The sequence below is a fragment of the Girardinichthys multiradiatus genome, chromosome 2 (assembly GCF_021462225.1).
Source record: "Girardinichthys multiradiatus isolate DD_20200921_A chromosome 2, DD_fGirMul_XY1, whole genome shotgun sequence".
NCBI classification, from domain to species: domain Eukaryota; kingdom Metazoa; phylum Chordata; class Actinopteri; order Cyprinodontiformes; family Goodeidae; genus Girardinichthys; species Girardinichthys multiradiatus.
Genome location: NC_061795.1, coordinates 49,005,819 through 49,021,762, shown reverse-complemented (window position 1 = coordinate 49,021,762; position 15,944 = coordinate 49,005,819). Strand labels below are relative to the sequence as shown.

General features: G+C 39.9%; 1 protein-coding gene across 2 annotated transcripts in view; it reads right to left on the bottom strand.

Annotated features, from left to right (window-relative positions):
* The window catches only part of tmtc2b (transmembrane O-mannosyltransferase targeting cadherins 2b), a 107,881-nt gene that overhangs the window by 48,620 nt on the left and 43,317 nt on the right, over nucleotides 1–15,944 (bottom strand). For both annotated transcript variants that reach the window (XM_047345716.1, XM_047345725.1), the window contains exon 3: nucleotides 5,243–5,819. In XM_047345716.1, the coding sequence (XP_047201672.1) occupies nucleotides 5,243–5,819 (577 nt within the window). The remainder of the gene's footprint in view (nucleotides 1–5,242; nucleotides 5,820–15,944) is intronic.

The window sequence follows — 15,944 nt, the reverse complement described above, 5'->3', positions numbered from 1 at the left end:
TCTGAGGTTGGAAGGCCCCCTTGCTATCACCCTAATCTTTAGCTAATAACCCTAACCCCTCAAGCAGATTTTAGTTTGGACTCTGGCTGGGCCAGAATAAAATATTACTACCAGTCAGATGAACTATATTGTTCAAATTAATAAAAGATCACTTAAAAACTAAATCTACCAGGGGTATGAATAATTTCCAATGAATAAATGGAGCAACGTCAATCTGATAAACAGATTTTATTTGGACAAGTGTTAAAGTGTATTCTTATAGAAATAAGAAATATGTAATGTATTTTCTTTATTTCCATCAATTCTTAATGAATGTTTCTCCATATTTCAACACATTTTAAATGTTACTTTTCCATTTCTAAGGTTAGTTATGCCAATTTAACATATAAGACAAGATAACATCATGCATTACCTCCAGCTTCATACATAAAAGCAGAGCCTGCAGCCAGAACCTTAATGAATGAGTTATGAACCAAAGGAATTACAGTATAGCTCTCACCCTCGACTGCCTGCATTCTTACCAGCACACAGAAGCCGTAATGACACAAAGGGAGATTTGCAGAGGATATAAAACTACTGTAATTGACTTGGTGCCACAATCAGATAAGCAGGCCCCATTCTCTACTTCCAGTGTTAAATGTAAAATGGTTTGGACTAAGTGGAGAGCTCAGTGATAAAACTCAGCGCTGGCCCATTAAAGCTTGCCAGATATACAAGAAACCTCCCTCTAAAGTCCAGCATTGAGATTAGTTTAATGTAGTCAAACGTGGACAAAATCAAAGAGAGGGTGGCAGTTTGTGTTTCATGCTTTTACACCTTACCACAGAGCATGGATAAATACTATCTGAGCTGAAAAATCTCCTTTCTAAGCTAAATGGACACAAATATTTATGTGAACTGCAATCACACCTTTTAGAAGTAAATTCTAACTCAGGCCCTTGCCCTGAAGAGCAGCTCCTCTTCATCCAACATCAATTAAAATGACTACCTGGCCTCACACAGACATGAAGATGATCTCTGTATGTGCTACAGTGAAGGATTATGAGCCACACACTTGGTTTAGAAACACACACATGATCAGAACATATCTATCGTTTACAGACAAACAAAGAAATGTTTCTGTGCTGGACCGGTTGTCTGGGCTGAGACTAAATGACAGACGCTTATCAGCTTAAGTTCCAGGTTAGAGGAAACTAAACTGGGCATGCCTGGCATTTTAATTTTAGAAACATTTGCTGTTTTACTACCTTCTCCCATAAACGTTAGACATTCTTCAAATGACTAAAAATATCCACACAGCGTGTCATCTGTCACTTTAACACAACACAACCTCTTTAAGTGAGCTCCATTTGAGCTACAGTGTTTGCTACTACAATCTAATAGGCATAATTCCTGTTTTATCTTTGAATAAAACACTGAGGCAGTCTGATTTAGTTTAATTTCATGCACCCTTAAATTTGAGATCTAGTCTTGGGGGACATTGTTGATGCTTCGGTTATAGCAGATCAAACTGTCTTACCATGTAATGACTTTAAAGATATGAATTACTGCACTTTTAAGTTTTTGATAAACATCCATGAAATTATTTTACACAGAAAGGGTTGGACAGTTAGCAATCCTTGTCTAATTGTAGCACCACAAGAGTGCGAATATAGACAAAAGTGACAGAAATTAGGATTAGAGAAATATAGCATCAAGTTCCAAGAATACTGGATAATATTATATTGTTTGGCATCAACAAGGGGAAAATAGCCAATGTGATAATAATACGTTATCCTGGACTAATACCAATAAACTCAAATTAAGGATATTTGCAAACACAGAAAACCTTAACAGGATGGTTGGGAGTGTGGACTCTCCAGGGAGAGTTTGGATCACTTGAGTTCCAGTTACTTTACCAAAATGTGATTAAAAAAAGAGAAATCCATTTTTAATTATTTTGTAACATCACTTCTGTCATCATTGATATAAACACAACAAAATAACCTGTAACATTTTAATTCCATATAGCCTGTTCCTTATTCTGATGAAGGTACAGTTAGACAGGAGCTAATCAGCATGTGGCGTTAGTTTGTTTATTAATTTTATTCTTTTGTCACTATCTTTATGAAACAGTACATTGACAGCAAAGAGGGTGAGGAGAGAAGGAGACATGCAGCAAATGGCCTGGGACTGGGAATCGAACCGAGGACAACTGCATCTGTAAACGGTACGCCAGTTTTACCAACTGAGCCACCCAGCGCACCTCCGGCTTTAATTTAGTAGTGCTAGCTGTAGACTAAAACATATCAAAGACGGAGATACGTAGTGATGGTGGGTTCAATGTGTTGAAAACATTTCCTAGAAGCACATTTATGTTTAGGAAATGTAAATATATGGGTAGGTCTTTATTTTACCATCAGACAGACAGGAGGAACATTAAGAGTTGATACATCGTCAACGGGATGGCCCTTTATCATATCCTAAAGACCAAAGCTCTACCTGAAACAACAACAGCAGGGAATGCAGAAAAAGGTTTGAAAAAAATCAGAATGAACAAAACGTTGTCTTTGGTGAAACTCATTACTTCCACTATCAGACATGTGAAGAGATATATGCAGATTTTAGGCTTATTTCCAGAAATATGTTTAAATGTAAAACTGCAGCCATAAAATGTTTAATCTTATTAAAGATATGGAGCCCACTAAGAATTAGTCTGCTTGGCCAACAACTCCTTCTGTCACCCAGTCCCTTTCTGTCCTAAGCCAACAGGATCAGCAGGGTGTCTGGACTTTCAATCAAAAACATGAACAACTGTCAGCCTTGAGCCATCATTTTCTTCAGCCTGTTGGCCCTGCTTTCTTACTGTCTGACCATGCCTGACAAGCCATAGGGGTCTTGTCTTCCAGTTGCAGCAGACGGGCTTTACTCCAGTGGGCAGGAGTTGGATAAAGCTTAGATGATGAGGGGACAGGACGCAGAGCCTGTAACACACTGAGCACCAACAGGAACAGGATAGTTATGCTATTAAACAAAACGTACTCTCCTCAGCTTTTTCCTCCTTTCTTTGCTTCCTGAACTGCACAATATTTCAAATCACAATCGACATCGCAATATCTATGTGCGCAGTGTTTGTTGGGATATTATATCACAAGTGCCATTCATGCAAATTCATGCAGACACTGAATGTATATTTTTGTGGCAGCTGAAATAAGAAAACTCACAGAGAGTGGTGGGAAATGTAATAAAGGAAAACAAAGAAGGAAATTATGGTTAATCCTAATCACAATATTTGGCAAAATTATTACAATTACATGTTTTCCAGGCATTTTAGCTGTATTTGCTTCTGTTCTTAGCCCTAACCATCCTTCTAGTAGCACTGGTTCATGTTCCCACTGGCTGATTTAGAGCAGTTTTGTCTTGTTTGTGCAGCCATCTTGTTGGATTTGTTACGATGGGGGAAATTGTGGATGGCCCAATAAACAGACAGAAAATGGAAAATGCTCCTGACAGGTGCTTATGGTTAAAAGGTCTTCTGAACAGACTGGGTGCTTCAGCAACAAGCAGTTATAAAATGGCCATCACATTTTGTTATTTCAGTTATTTGTCCAGAAAAACATTTTCTTTTCTTTTTCTTTTGTTGAACATGAAGCCACACAAACACATATATAGTAGCACAGCGCTGCCACATCACATATCAAGTCCACTGTGAATACTGAGGCATATTAAGAATCATTCTCCTCTTTTATAAATGTTTGTTATAGTGCATACAAACACCACAGATCTGACCTTACACATTTAACAGCTATTTTGAAAATGCCATTTCCATGTCTTTACACATAAGTGGTGCTGGCGGGGATGTCTAGAAGTCAATATTTTCCAAGTCCAAGTCAAATTATTGAGGGCCAAGTCCAAGCCAGTCTAAGTCGAGTCTGAGGTTTTTCATTCTTGTGACTTAAGTGTGAGTTGAGTCAGAGTCTGAAACCCAAGTCGCATGCCTGGTTCTGGGCAATGAAAGAATCTCAATAATTAATCGAGAAACAGAAAATGTCAATAAGAAAGATAAAGGCAGGCTTTAAAATTCAATAACAGACAGACAATACATGTAGACTAACAGGCTGTAGGTGAGACCACCATTATTTAACGATTTTTAATGGATGGAGAAGAGATTGCAATCAGTAGTGGGAACTTGATTTGCAGTATTTTCTGCAGGTGCTCAAACATATTTGCACTTTCAAACAGTACTGACATTGGGGTTTGTACATCGATACTTTGGTAGTTGAGAAACTGTCTCTTAATCCATAAAGTCCTGTAATTTTAGGGGAATTCACTGTTTAGTTTACCTGTAAGTTTCTGTACATCACATGTTTCTGTACGTTTGGATTGAAACAGAAACTGTCTCAGCAACTAAACGTTTTAATTGAAATTGTATCATGGTAATTATCAACACAGCTCAATACAGAAAACGATCATTTTTCTGTCCATGTCGGCTGGCTCCACCCGTTATCCCCCAGATGATGTCCAAAAACATGAAGATATGAGTATTTTTAGGATCTTGCTATGCTTTTATTATGAAAAGCTGTTTATCTGGATGTCTGTCCCAATGTTAATGTTTTATTTTCTTCTTCTGCGAGTCTAGAATGTGGTGTGACTTCTTGAAGACATGACTTTTAGAAGGATGCTGGTGCCTGCATTGTGGCAACAACTGGGTGAAACTTAAAGAAGTAGTTAATTTTCAGAGAAAATGATTCAGAAATGTCTTAGAAAGCCTGGAGAGTTACGTGTGTTTATGACCACTACAAAGGTTAAACAACGGTCTTCCCCGTATGGATCACGGTACAAAATGGGGCTGGCTCTAGATTTGTGGACACTACCTAATAAAGAGATTTATTTTGTGTGCTGAGCAACGTTACACATATTTAGAAGAGTCTGTTATGATATCACAGTTATATTGCCAGTCAAAAAGATATTCATCTCATATTAGTCATCAGAAGCCATTGCAGAGTTCACATAGCTGTAAAATACCACTGCTGTTTTGCTTGTTCAGTTTGGTTTGCTTTCTTTGTATAATATGTGCTGCATCAACTGCAGGCCACAACAGTCCGCCCTGATTGTCACAGCTGTTCATACAGTAAGAAATGTTTTTCAGTTTAAGCTGTTTAACAAAGCAAACAACATGCATGAGCAATGACACTGCAAACACATCCGTCTGTCATTATTGATACTACTTGCTTTAGTTTTGGTGCAAGAGCAAACAGTTTACCTTGTAAAGAAGCATAATGATCTGTCGCAGTTTAAGCCTGTGGAAAACACAGACGTCGTACATTGCTGATACAGCCAGAACGGTCACTCCCAGCTCCTTCCACAGCATGCTGCAAGCAGCGCAGGCCAAGCTGCTCAGGAGCCATGCTGCAAGCCGCAAGGACCCAGCGTGCCCCCGCAGCCTACAGTGATGTATATAACACAGCAAGGACAGCAAAAAGAACACGGCGGCACCTTCGTCGGCCCGTCCGACTACGCCCGCCACTGCCTCAGTGTGGATGGGATGAGATGCAAACAGCAGGCCAGCCAGTAGGCTCCACAGTCCTCCTCCAAGCAGCAGACGAGCCAGAGAGGTAAACAGGACAGTCACAGCGCCGTGGAGGGCCACATTGACTAAGTGGTAACCCCAAGGCTCCAGCCCACCCACAGCATAGTTCAGGCGGAAGGAGAGGGTGCAGAGGGGTCGGTAAGACTTATGGCTACCACTGTGTGTGAGTAAGGTTCCCCAGAAGTCATCGTAAAAGATGTTTATCCAGGGGGTCTCTGGAAGCAGGTCCTGATTGGTCTTGATTGCACGGCTGCAAAGAGAAAAACAGAAGTTAGAGAAAAACATTTATACACTGACTCACTGCCGGACCGCTTTACAATCTTCATCATTTCAATAAAACATCAGACACAGAGTATAAAGTGCATAGAACAGCTACAAATAATAAAACACATTCTGTAACAGTCAGCAGGGAGATGAAGATAAACGTTTATCAGATAACAGAAAGGCTAATTGGAGTTATTACTATTTTATCAATTTGCAATTTAAAGTTTTGTTATGGATTTAAATTAAAAAATTTTGACAGCCTTTTGTAAAACTCAGTGGTAAAGTTGGAATCTCAATTCTCTAGGGGGTACACATGCTAACAAACACTTATCACTTTAATAAGATGCTAAAGCAAGCTTAAAATGTTAGCTGTGTAATTATTTTAGTCTGCTTTAAACTATTAGCAAAACTATTTTTTACAGTGACTCCTGTCCCACACACAGTGTGACATCACCTCTGCTCCAAGTATAATACATCCTTAGTTTGATTGAGTAGCATAGTCAGCTGAACCAGAGCTCCTGGTGCTGTAGCTTTTAGAACTAGAGAACAGCTCCAAACTGACTGTTACACATCCACACATTAAGGGAGAAAGGGGACTGTTTTTTAGAAAGGCGATGCCTCGGGCGACTTGTTTGTTCCTGCTGCCAGGATCAGGGCCAGAAGGGCAAAGCATTAGATATGTTCATGTTTAAAGGTAATTAAGAACAACAAATGTGTAGGCTAGGTTTCTTTCTCTAGGCACCAGCACTCACTAAAAGGAACAATTTGACTGCCCCTTTTGTCAGGGATGAGCCTGCGTGACCTAACCCAATGCTGCTTCATCAGCCACAAGCTGTTTGAGTCAATGGCTGCTGGGATCACCAGCAGGGGTCAGGGAAGGAGGCAGAGGAAGGTCTGTGTCTCTCCAGGAGTCCTTACAGAGATGGTAAAGCCTTTTCCCGATGTTTTCTCTTCCCTTACAGGGTCTCTGACAGAGCAGCACGCCTATGATGCTTTTCTTTCAGAAAATGATGGCGACAATTTGCCTAATGAGCCCCCCTTTGCAAAATCAGAGAGGAGGTGTTGTAATTGCAAGTTTGACAAATGACACATGACAAGTGATAACAAATGGTGCGTACAAGGTTGTAATCTCCCTGTGGTAGTCACAATTTACACACATAATTAGCTCAAAGACAAATAGGTTGAGAAAAGGTGGAAGGGGGGCTGCACCTCATGCAGTACATCACATTTTTATTACGTAGGAAAACAATTAATTCAGAATAAGAAAACTAAATTACAGAAAAGACTTATGGCAGAAAAGTTGAATTCAGTCTCTCCATGTGTTGCAGGGATATCTTTATATTCTGTTTGGGACAAATTTTTCAGTCCGTTCAGTTTTTTCTATCATCTGTTGCGTTTTTCCAACTGCTATGTCACAGTCATTCCGGCAGATGAATTTCACGCATCCGCAATATTTATTTCTCGCTGTGATTTTATTGTCCAAAATCAAGTATGCCTACACTGAAAGAGGAAAAGGTTGGTTCAGTTGTTGGGTTTATTAACCCACACCATTCATTACATCGTCCCCCAGTACCAGAACCTCTTCAAAGTGCCTGGTTAAATGTTATTTTTCATGGAAATGTTCCCACATCAGTGGGGAAATTCCCATTTCCCCACTTCAAGGACGAGTTCTTCATCAACCTCCTCCAGTATCAAGAAGAATTTGCTGAAAGCCTTCATCTTATTAAGGGCTCAGTTCCTTCTGTCTATGGAAACAATAGAAGCAAAGCGGTGAGCTGCCAATAACGCTGAAATGACAAACTTTATTTTAGACATGAATTGATTGTGTTGATGTGACGTCCTGGTCATTGTTCTGATTGCAGTAGCATCGTGCCTTATGCTGATGTTGGTGCTTATATTATTACATAAAGAGTTTTGCCTTGATTTTGCTGCTTTTGCTGTTTGAAGTGACTCAACGGCATTTAAAGAGACAGTACCAAAACAAGTTGCTCTCAGACGCACCTCGGAACAGGTAAAAGAGGAGCCTGTGGAGCTACAAGATCAAGGTATTCAGACCAAAGCATTTACATAGAACATAACTGAATAATTCAGTGTTGAAGTATGAAAAGGAAGGATTTAAAAGCATATGTCCCCTTCATTGCAAGAAATGATAAAACAACTGTGATCAGATTTTTAAATTTTCTTTACTTTCATTTGGCGAACTTAAGAAAATTTTACATTTTTCCCATTTTTAAGCAGTTAAATAAAACTCTCTTTAAAAGGTTACCTTACTTTTCATTTTTGATCTAGAAATAACAGTTTCCTGACAGTTACTGACAAGCTGATTAGCACATCTGCTGCATCACAGTTTTGAACCATGGACTCATTGTACTGGAATTATAATACAAGGCCCCCTGTGCTTAATAAAGCTTTGCAGTAATTTAAGGTAGTCTCATATCAATTAAAAAATAAAATTTTCATTGATTTACCGTAATTCATCATATGGCATCACATAGTATTGTCTTCTATGGAATCAATACATTGAACTGGAGAGAATTGGATATTTAATGGACTGGTGCAGTGTACCACAAAACATATCGGATTGGCTTCGAAGCAGAGACTTGCAGCATTCATCAAATCATAAAATTCTGTGAAATACTAGAAATTGTGGAAATTGCCCCTACTATGATGGATTGAATGCAGTAAATGCTACCAGCCTGCAGGAAGCCAGAAATAGCACTGTAACAATCAGCAGGGAGATGATGAAACTGCCGTGCACGTCAGAACACAAGTAATTGGGTTTCTCCACTTTCTCTGGTGAGAACGATGAAGGCGACTTCATCCCTCAGACATGCCTTTCATTTTCTTCAGCCTATTTGTCAAGTGAGATCTTTATTCCAATCCAGGATGCTCTCATAAGAGGCTTAATGGTTCTACGACATCTCAAAGCGTTTTTGGATTGAAGTTCATTTCGTTTTCCATCACACACTGCTGTGGAGCCACTGAAGTTAAATGCATTAATGCTGCTTAAAAACCACACCAGATTCTCCTGGCAGCAAAGCTCAGAATAGCCAATGTGAGGTTGTCAGAAGCCAACAGCTCCTACAACCTGGAACTATGAGCTGCCATGCACACTTTTCCCTTACCGGACTTTCTTCTGCTCATATGTCGCAGATCCAAGCAGCACCTGACAGGTTGTGGTTAATGGTTAGGCAATGTGACTTTTTTACCTCACTCAGCAGAGGAATGAGAAACATTTACATTATAACCCACAGCTGGTATTTCAGATTGCTCTCTTAAATCTATGGCAAATCATTATTCCATGTGGATGTTCATCATCATCATTAACAACTCCTACTCCGATACTAGGAAAGAGGCCAGCTGGTGAGGAAAGCTAAATCTCTGCTGATGGCCCGGCTCGGTTTCTAAGCAGAACTGGCTGCAAGAAGGACCTCTCTGAGGACTGCAAGTCTTTTCCAGCCAGGAGCAGATTCCTCCCCCAAACCACCAGCCTTTACACCAATTCCCAGGAAAGTAGAAAGATCATGTGGCCTGTAACAAGGGAAGTCAGTAAAAAAGTTTTTTTTTTTACCTCCCATTACTTTTTCTTGAAGCTCTACTTCAAGGTTGCAACCATCAATCCTTCCACAACGTCTGGATTTCATTCAGTCGGTCTTTCTTGCTCTGCTTGTCACAATGACGGCAGAAACTGAAGGTAGAAAACATTTTTGGGTGATATGTTTCCAAAAGCTTGGGATGTTCAAATAAAGGGTAATTTACTAATGAAGCACTATTTATTCAAGAAAGAGAAGTTTCTATGTTGTCAATGAAAAACAAATTTGAGATTTTTCAAGTGTGCTTTCAGATAATTCCTTAAAACAGATCCCAGCCAATTCCATTAAAATCAACCTCAACTTTTAAGATAAGGAATAATCTAGAGAGAGGCAAACCCTTTGTCAGTGAAGCCCGTTTTAATTATGACACGAATGCAGTATTAAATAAAGGTAAAAAAGACAGAACTAATAACTAAAAGACTGAAGATTGATTTGATGCAGCAACCAACAAACCGGAGAAAACACAGGCCAGGCCGGATATTAGAAAAAAGACTGAAAGCCAAGGACCAATCATCAACTCATCAGGATTTTACAAACTTCGTGACTTAATGAATCTGACTCCATGAATCTCAGATGAACAATCAGGGAGAAGAAGATGCATGACCAGACAAAAGAAACAGAGAAGTTATGTTCACTGAAATAAGCTAAGCCTTCCCACAGAGGAACGGTCATCATGTCTCAGTCAGAGAAGGCTGGTTTGCTTTTAGGTGTGAAAGACGTCACAATGAGTGCTTGTGTGCTAATGTTTTTGTGTTTTTTTTTTTTGTGTTTTCATTTACATTTCTTCTGCAGCGGTGGTTACTGCAGGAACCCCCTGAACCAAGAACACGGCACAGGTTTCCTGATAATATGGCAACAGAAAAGGCACGAAGGCGCTTTGCTTAAGGAACCAGACTAGACTGAAAAGGACAGATCTGATTTTTTAAAATACTAACCATATATCATCCTGTAAGATACAACAACTAAGAATGATCAACAAGCAGACAGATTTATTTTGGGTCCAGTTAAACCAGTTAAACAGTACAGGCTACATCGACACCATCATTCCTGCCAAAACCAGCCGGAAGAAGAAAAAACATTAAACATCAGAAATGTTATGTTATTAAGTATAGAATTAGTTATAACAGGGAGTGGACCAGCATGCATTTAGAAACTTGATTCATTTCCTTAGAACATTAATTCCTTATTTCTGTTTTATGCAATTTATAGAGGTCATAATGTGTTTTATACTGGAATTAAATGGGATCTGTATGACTGCTGCACCAGATGAAAACGCTGAGGAATCCTTGGAATCTAGCATAAAGTTTACTAAAGCCGCCTGGAAGCTGGCTCTCCGTGTTGATCCATGTTGTATCACTATCCTCCCAGTCTAGTCTCAATCCTTCCAACTTCTGGTGAAATAATTGGCCTGCCAGCTCACTAAGCTAAAATTAAGCATAGCATTTAGCTTCTTAAAAATTTATTTCAGTGACATCCTGCAATCAAAAGTCTGAATTTATCACCCTTTTGTATTGTTTTTGCATATTTATTTAATTAATTATTGTTTTATTATTTAATTATATAAATTTAACACCTATTTTGCCAGTTTATCAAAAGGTTTACGGAAATGTCATAAATTCTAACTACTGACCTTTTTTGAAATGAGGAAGGTTTTTCCATTGAGTCCTCTGGTTCATACTTGGTAACATTAAATTATAAAAAAAAGTCAGTTTAATTCAGTTTACTTATATAGAACCTCAAGTGTCTTGATAAAAAAAAAAGTAAATTCAATTCAATCATGTAAATGTGTGCACTAACCCTCCCCTTAGTCTGGGTGCTGAAACATGAGTTAACCCTGTTAAAATACAGAGCATGTAAAGATTTCCATTTGTGACAGTCTGTTAAAAGAACATCAAGTCTGATGAAAGTTTGGGGAAAGTGATGGAACATCTGCCAGCTGTGTGTCATCACCCAGGTTCAATATCACAAAGCAGCACCGTGGTATTTTTAGAGTGTAAACGGAGAGACCAGGGTAGCCCAATCCGGGATTCCGGAAAGTTTTTAGTCCAGATTTCTTTTCCCCACGAGTATTGCTCACATACTGCCAATGACATACCTTCACTAGGATATTTGATGTTGCAAACATAAACCCATATGGCTAACTAAATTAATTCAGAGTCATGTAACCTTAATGCTGATTACAAATATACAAAAAATAATTGATGCCGTTTGTTTTTCTGTTTAATGAAGCTTACATTCAATAATAACCATCTCTGTTTTTTCAAAGGTTACATTTTAATGTGTGTGAGAAGCAAAATGCCGTTTCACACAGCCCTCTTTTATTTGTTTAAGCAACCTCACATATAGAACATTTTGGATATTACATAATGTTTCAGAAATCTCAGAGTTAAAGTAAAGGACCTACAGGGGTTGGACAATGAAACTGAAACACCTGGTTTTAGGCCACATTAATTTATTAGTATGGTGTAGGGCCTCCTTTTGCGGCCAATACAGCATCAATTCGTCTTGGGAATGACATATACAAGTCCTGCACAGTGGTCAGAGGGATTTTAAGCCATTCTTCTTGCAGGATAGTGGCCAGGTCACTACGTGATACTGGTGGAGGAAAACGTTTCCTGACTCGCTCCTCCAAAACACCCCAAAGTGGCTCAATAATATTTAGATCTGGTGACTGTGCAGGCCATGGGAGATGTTCAACTTCACTTTCATGTTCATCAAACCAATCTTTCACCAGTCTTGCTGTGTGTATCGGTGCATTGTCATCCTGATACACGGCACCACCTTCAGGATACAATGTTTGAACCATTGGATGCACATGGTTCTCAAGAATGGTTCGGTAGTCCTTGGCAGTGACGCGCCCATCTAGCACAAGTATTGGGCCAAGGGAATGCCATGATATGGCAGCCCAAACCATCACTGATCCACCCCCAATGCTTCACTCTGGTCATGCAACAGTCTGGGTGGTACGCTTCTTTGGGGCTTCTCCACACCGTAACTCTCCTGGATGTGGGGAAAACAGTAAAGGTGGACTCATCAGAGAACAATACATGTTTCACATTGTCCACAGCCCAAGATTTGCGCTCCTTGCACCATTGAAACCGACGTTTGGCATTGGCATGAGTGACCAAAGGTTTGGCTATAGCAGCCCGGCCGTGTATATTGACCCTGTGGAGCTCCTGACAGACAGTTCTGGTGGAAACAGGAGAGTTGAGGTGCACATTTAATTCTGCCGTGATTTGGGCAGCCGTGGTTTTATGTTTTTTGGATACAATCCGGGTTAGCACCTGAACATCCCTTTCAGACAGCTTCCTCTTGCGTCCACAGTTAATCCTGTTGGATGTGGTTCGTCCTTCTTGGTGGTTTGCTGACATTACCCTGGATACCGTGGCTCTTGATACATCACAAAGACTTGCTGTCTTGGTCACAGATGCGCCAGCAAGACGTGCACCAACAATTTGTCCTCTTTTGAACTCTGGTATGTCACCCATAATGTTGTGTGCATTTCAATATTTTGAGCAAAACTGTGCTCTTACCCTGGTAATTGAACCTTCGCACTCTGCTCTTACTGGTGCAATGTGCAATCAATGAAGACTGGTTACCAGGCTGGTCCAATTTAGCCATGAAACCTCCCACACTAAAATGACAGGTGTTTCACTTTCATTGTCCAACCCCTGTACATTCTCTGAAATATACACATGGCCCCTGCTGTTTTAGTAATGCTAGCTGTGCTAATATTCCTCTTTAATCAGATTCTTTCCTTTAACCCTTTTTCTAGTTTTGTTCTTATCTTCTATCTTATCTTCTTAAAGCTCTTAAAGAGCAATCACAATCAGCACATATCTGCATCGGCAGGTCAATGATTTAAAACATCAAGAATCTACAATCTACAATTATTAACTATTGACAGATAAGTTAAAGCTAAAGATTTATAATAAACATATGTAAACCTTTTAGCACAGATGCATTTAATCTTTAAGGAGTTTCAATCTATTACTGCATTTCTAATTAATAATTACATGGTGTCCCAACTAGAAAAATACATTTTCGAGAAAATGATTATCAAATTGGGAAATACAACCAAACTGGTTTTCATTAAGAAAATGTCACATTCCAGTGAGAAAGAAGAAGGTTTTTGTTCTCGGACCAGTTCCAGCTCGTTTGTTTGTTTCCTCCCAGCCTGACCCATGTCTAATGTTGAGGTAGTCACGCAGACCCTGCATGGAGGGGCCACTCCACAGCAATTCTTCTCACAACAGGAGGCTTTTGTCACACTCTGACCTTTTTGGCCACATGGTAATAAATTTGTTTGATTCGTTCCTCCTCTCGTGTTCAGGGTGCTTCTCTTCACATGGAGAGGGAGATCAAGCGAGGGGGGGTTACTCTATCAGGGCTTCTGTTTGCGTTTCATTCAAGATCCATCCAGCCTTCCAAGCCAGTGGGCTATTTAAACACTCTAGTTTGGTGTTCAGAGGATGCTGACCTGTAAAGAAGGTCAATCAGACCTATATGAGATAGACAGACCAGTGATGTGGGATGCAAAAACCTGTGTAAACCAGAGATAATATGATGAGGCAGAACATATGAGCAACGCCATCATCTGTCCTGCTTTTTGCCGTTGCTCTACCTAAACCTATTTGCAAGAAAAGGGTTTACGAGCCACAGCAGCCCTGAAGCATAAGCCTGAGTCATGGAACATTACTGCAAAGGCCTCAGCTCCCTGAGGTTTATTGCAGGGAAGCTAAAGTGTAGGAAGAACATTGGAGAATGCCAGTAGTGCAAAGGGGGGGAGTCATCTTCAATGTCCATAACATCTTCCAGCTCCTGTGTGTAAAACAGCTGTTTTTAAACCTGTTGTCCTCATTGCAACCATATCTACTTTTTAATATCAACATACATGCAATGAAACGATTACTGGTGCAAACTATTGCTACAGTTTAAAGCTCTGTTCATGAGCAGCCACAGAAAGTCACCCCCTCCCCCACATGTTGCTGCACTCAGCTTACTAAAAGAAGGCTACTACACTGTTTAAATAAAAATAAGTATAGGACTATAAACAAACCATTTGTTAATATCAATAAAAACTGCATAGCATTCCTGGTGAATAAAAACATATTCCTCCCCAACCAAAGCCTTTTTCTGGGGTAAATTTCTACCCAGTTCATTTATTTTAGCCTGATAAATGCAGTGGAAACACAGACGAGCAATAATGGCCCCAGAAAACAACCCTGGTTCCTGTAAAAGATTTCTGTAGTGGAAATCCGTCTTAAAGGAGCAGAACAGGGCACAAGGGTGCGTGCCAAAAGTGACTCAATGGCGCCATCCAGGCTCCACGCACTGTCGCGCCGCCTGGTCATGAACCTCCGAATTTTTGGGACTAGGCGTGGGCCACGCATGCCACGCACCACTCTCCATTCAAAATGAATGAAGTTGAAGGTGCAAACATTTAAACGCACAAATAAATCACTTCTTCATGAACAGAAGGAAGAGAATACCAGAACAGGAAAACACCAAACCAAAAAAGGAAAGACAAATGCGAGTTACAAAGTTAGATTGTATGCATTAACAGTGGTTAAAGTTCTGTACTTTTAAGATCCTTTACAAAGAGGTCACAAAAGAGGTTTCCTCTTCATTGTTTTACTCCTATGAATCTGAAAGTTGGCAAGAAACAAAATCACACTGATAAGAAATAATGTTTTCGATAGTGCACGCAGCCATTCATTGTGTTTCCTATCTCTTTTACGACTAACCACTGGTTTTATAGCATACTGTCCCCTGTGTTTTTGGAGAACACTGCACCAATGTCAAGCGCTAGTTCAGGCTTGCGGGCCGTCTACGGAGTCCTGCGTGACACCCCGAAGCGCGACTATAACTGAGCCTTTAGGAGGCTGTCACTTCTAACTTGGAGGGTCATGGATTTGGCGTTTCTTTAGGCGTTGAACGTTCATCAGCATTCTGATCGCTGATTTGACTTTTTGTTTGATCAGAGCTGCTTCAGAGAGAGACACAGCAAAAATGTCCTTTCTATATAACTTAACATCTAAACCTTGGATAGGCTAGGGAGAAATTATGTTATTATAGCAAAAAAAGATTATCAAGGATACTGTTGACTTCCATTTAGTAAATAATGTTTCAGTGTTCATCTAAACCAAGAAAACAGCTTAACACAACAGAGGAGAGGAAAACAAACAATTAACTTCAATATCCCCAGTGCAGCTTGCCTTTGCGTGAGAGAGCAATGCCTCGTAAACCTATAAACATGTCCAAGAGGAGAACAAATAGCTTCTTTCGTGTTTTTAAATGCTTTGTCTTCCACATGGTCTCAATTTGCATTTTTGCAAAGGAGCTCATTTACGCCTTTAACAATTTACAGCCACCAAATCACACAAACCGCACCACCCATTAACCATGCCTGTGCTTTTTACAGACTCTATTTCCTCACTGAGTTTTTCCCATTTACAGAGAGCAGAATCATAAATCAACACCAGTATACACCCACTGGTCTGACACAAGATAAGCCC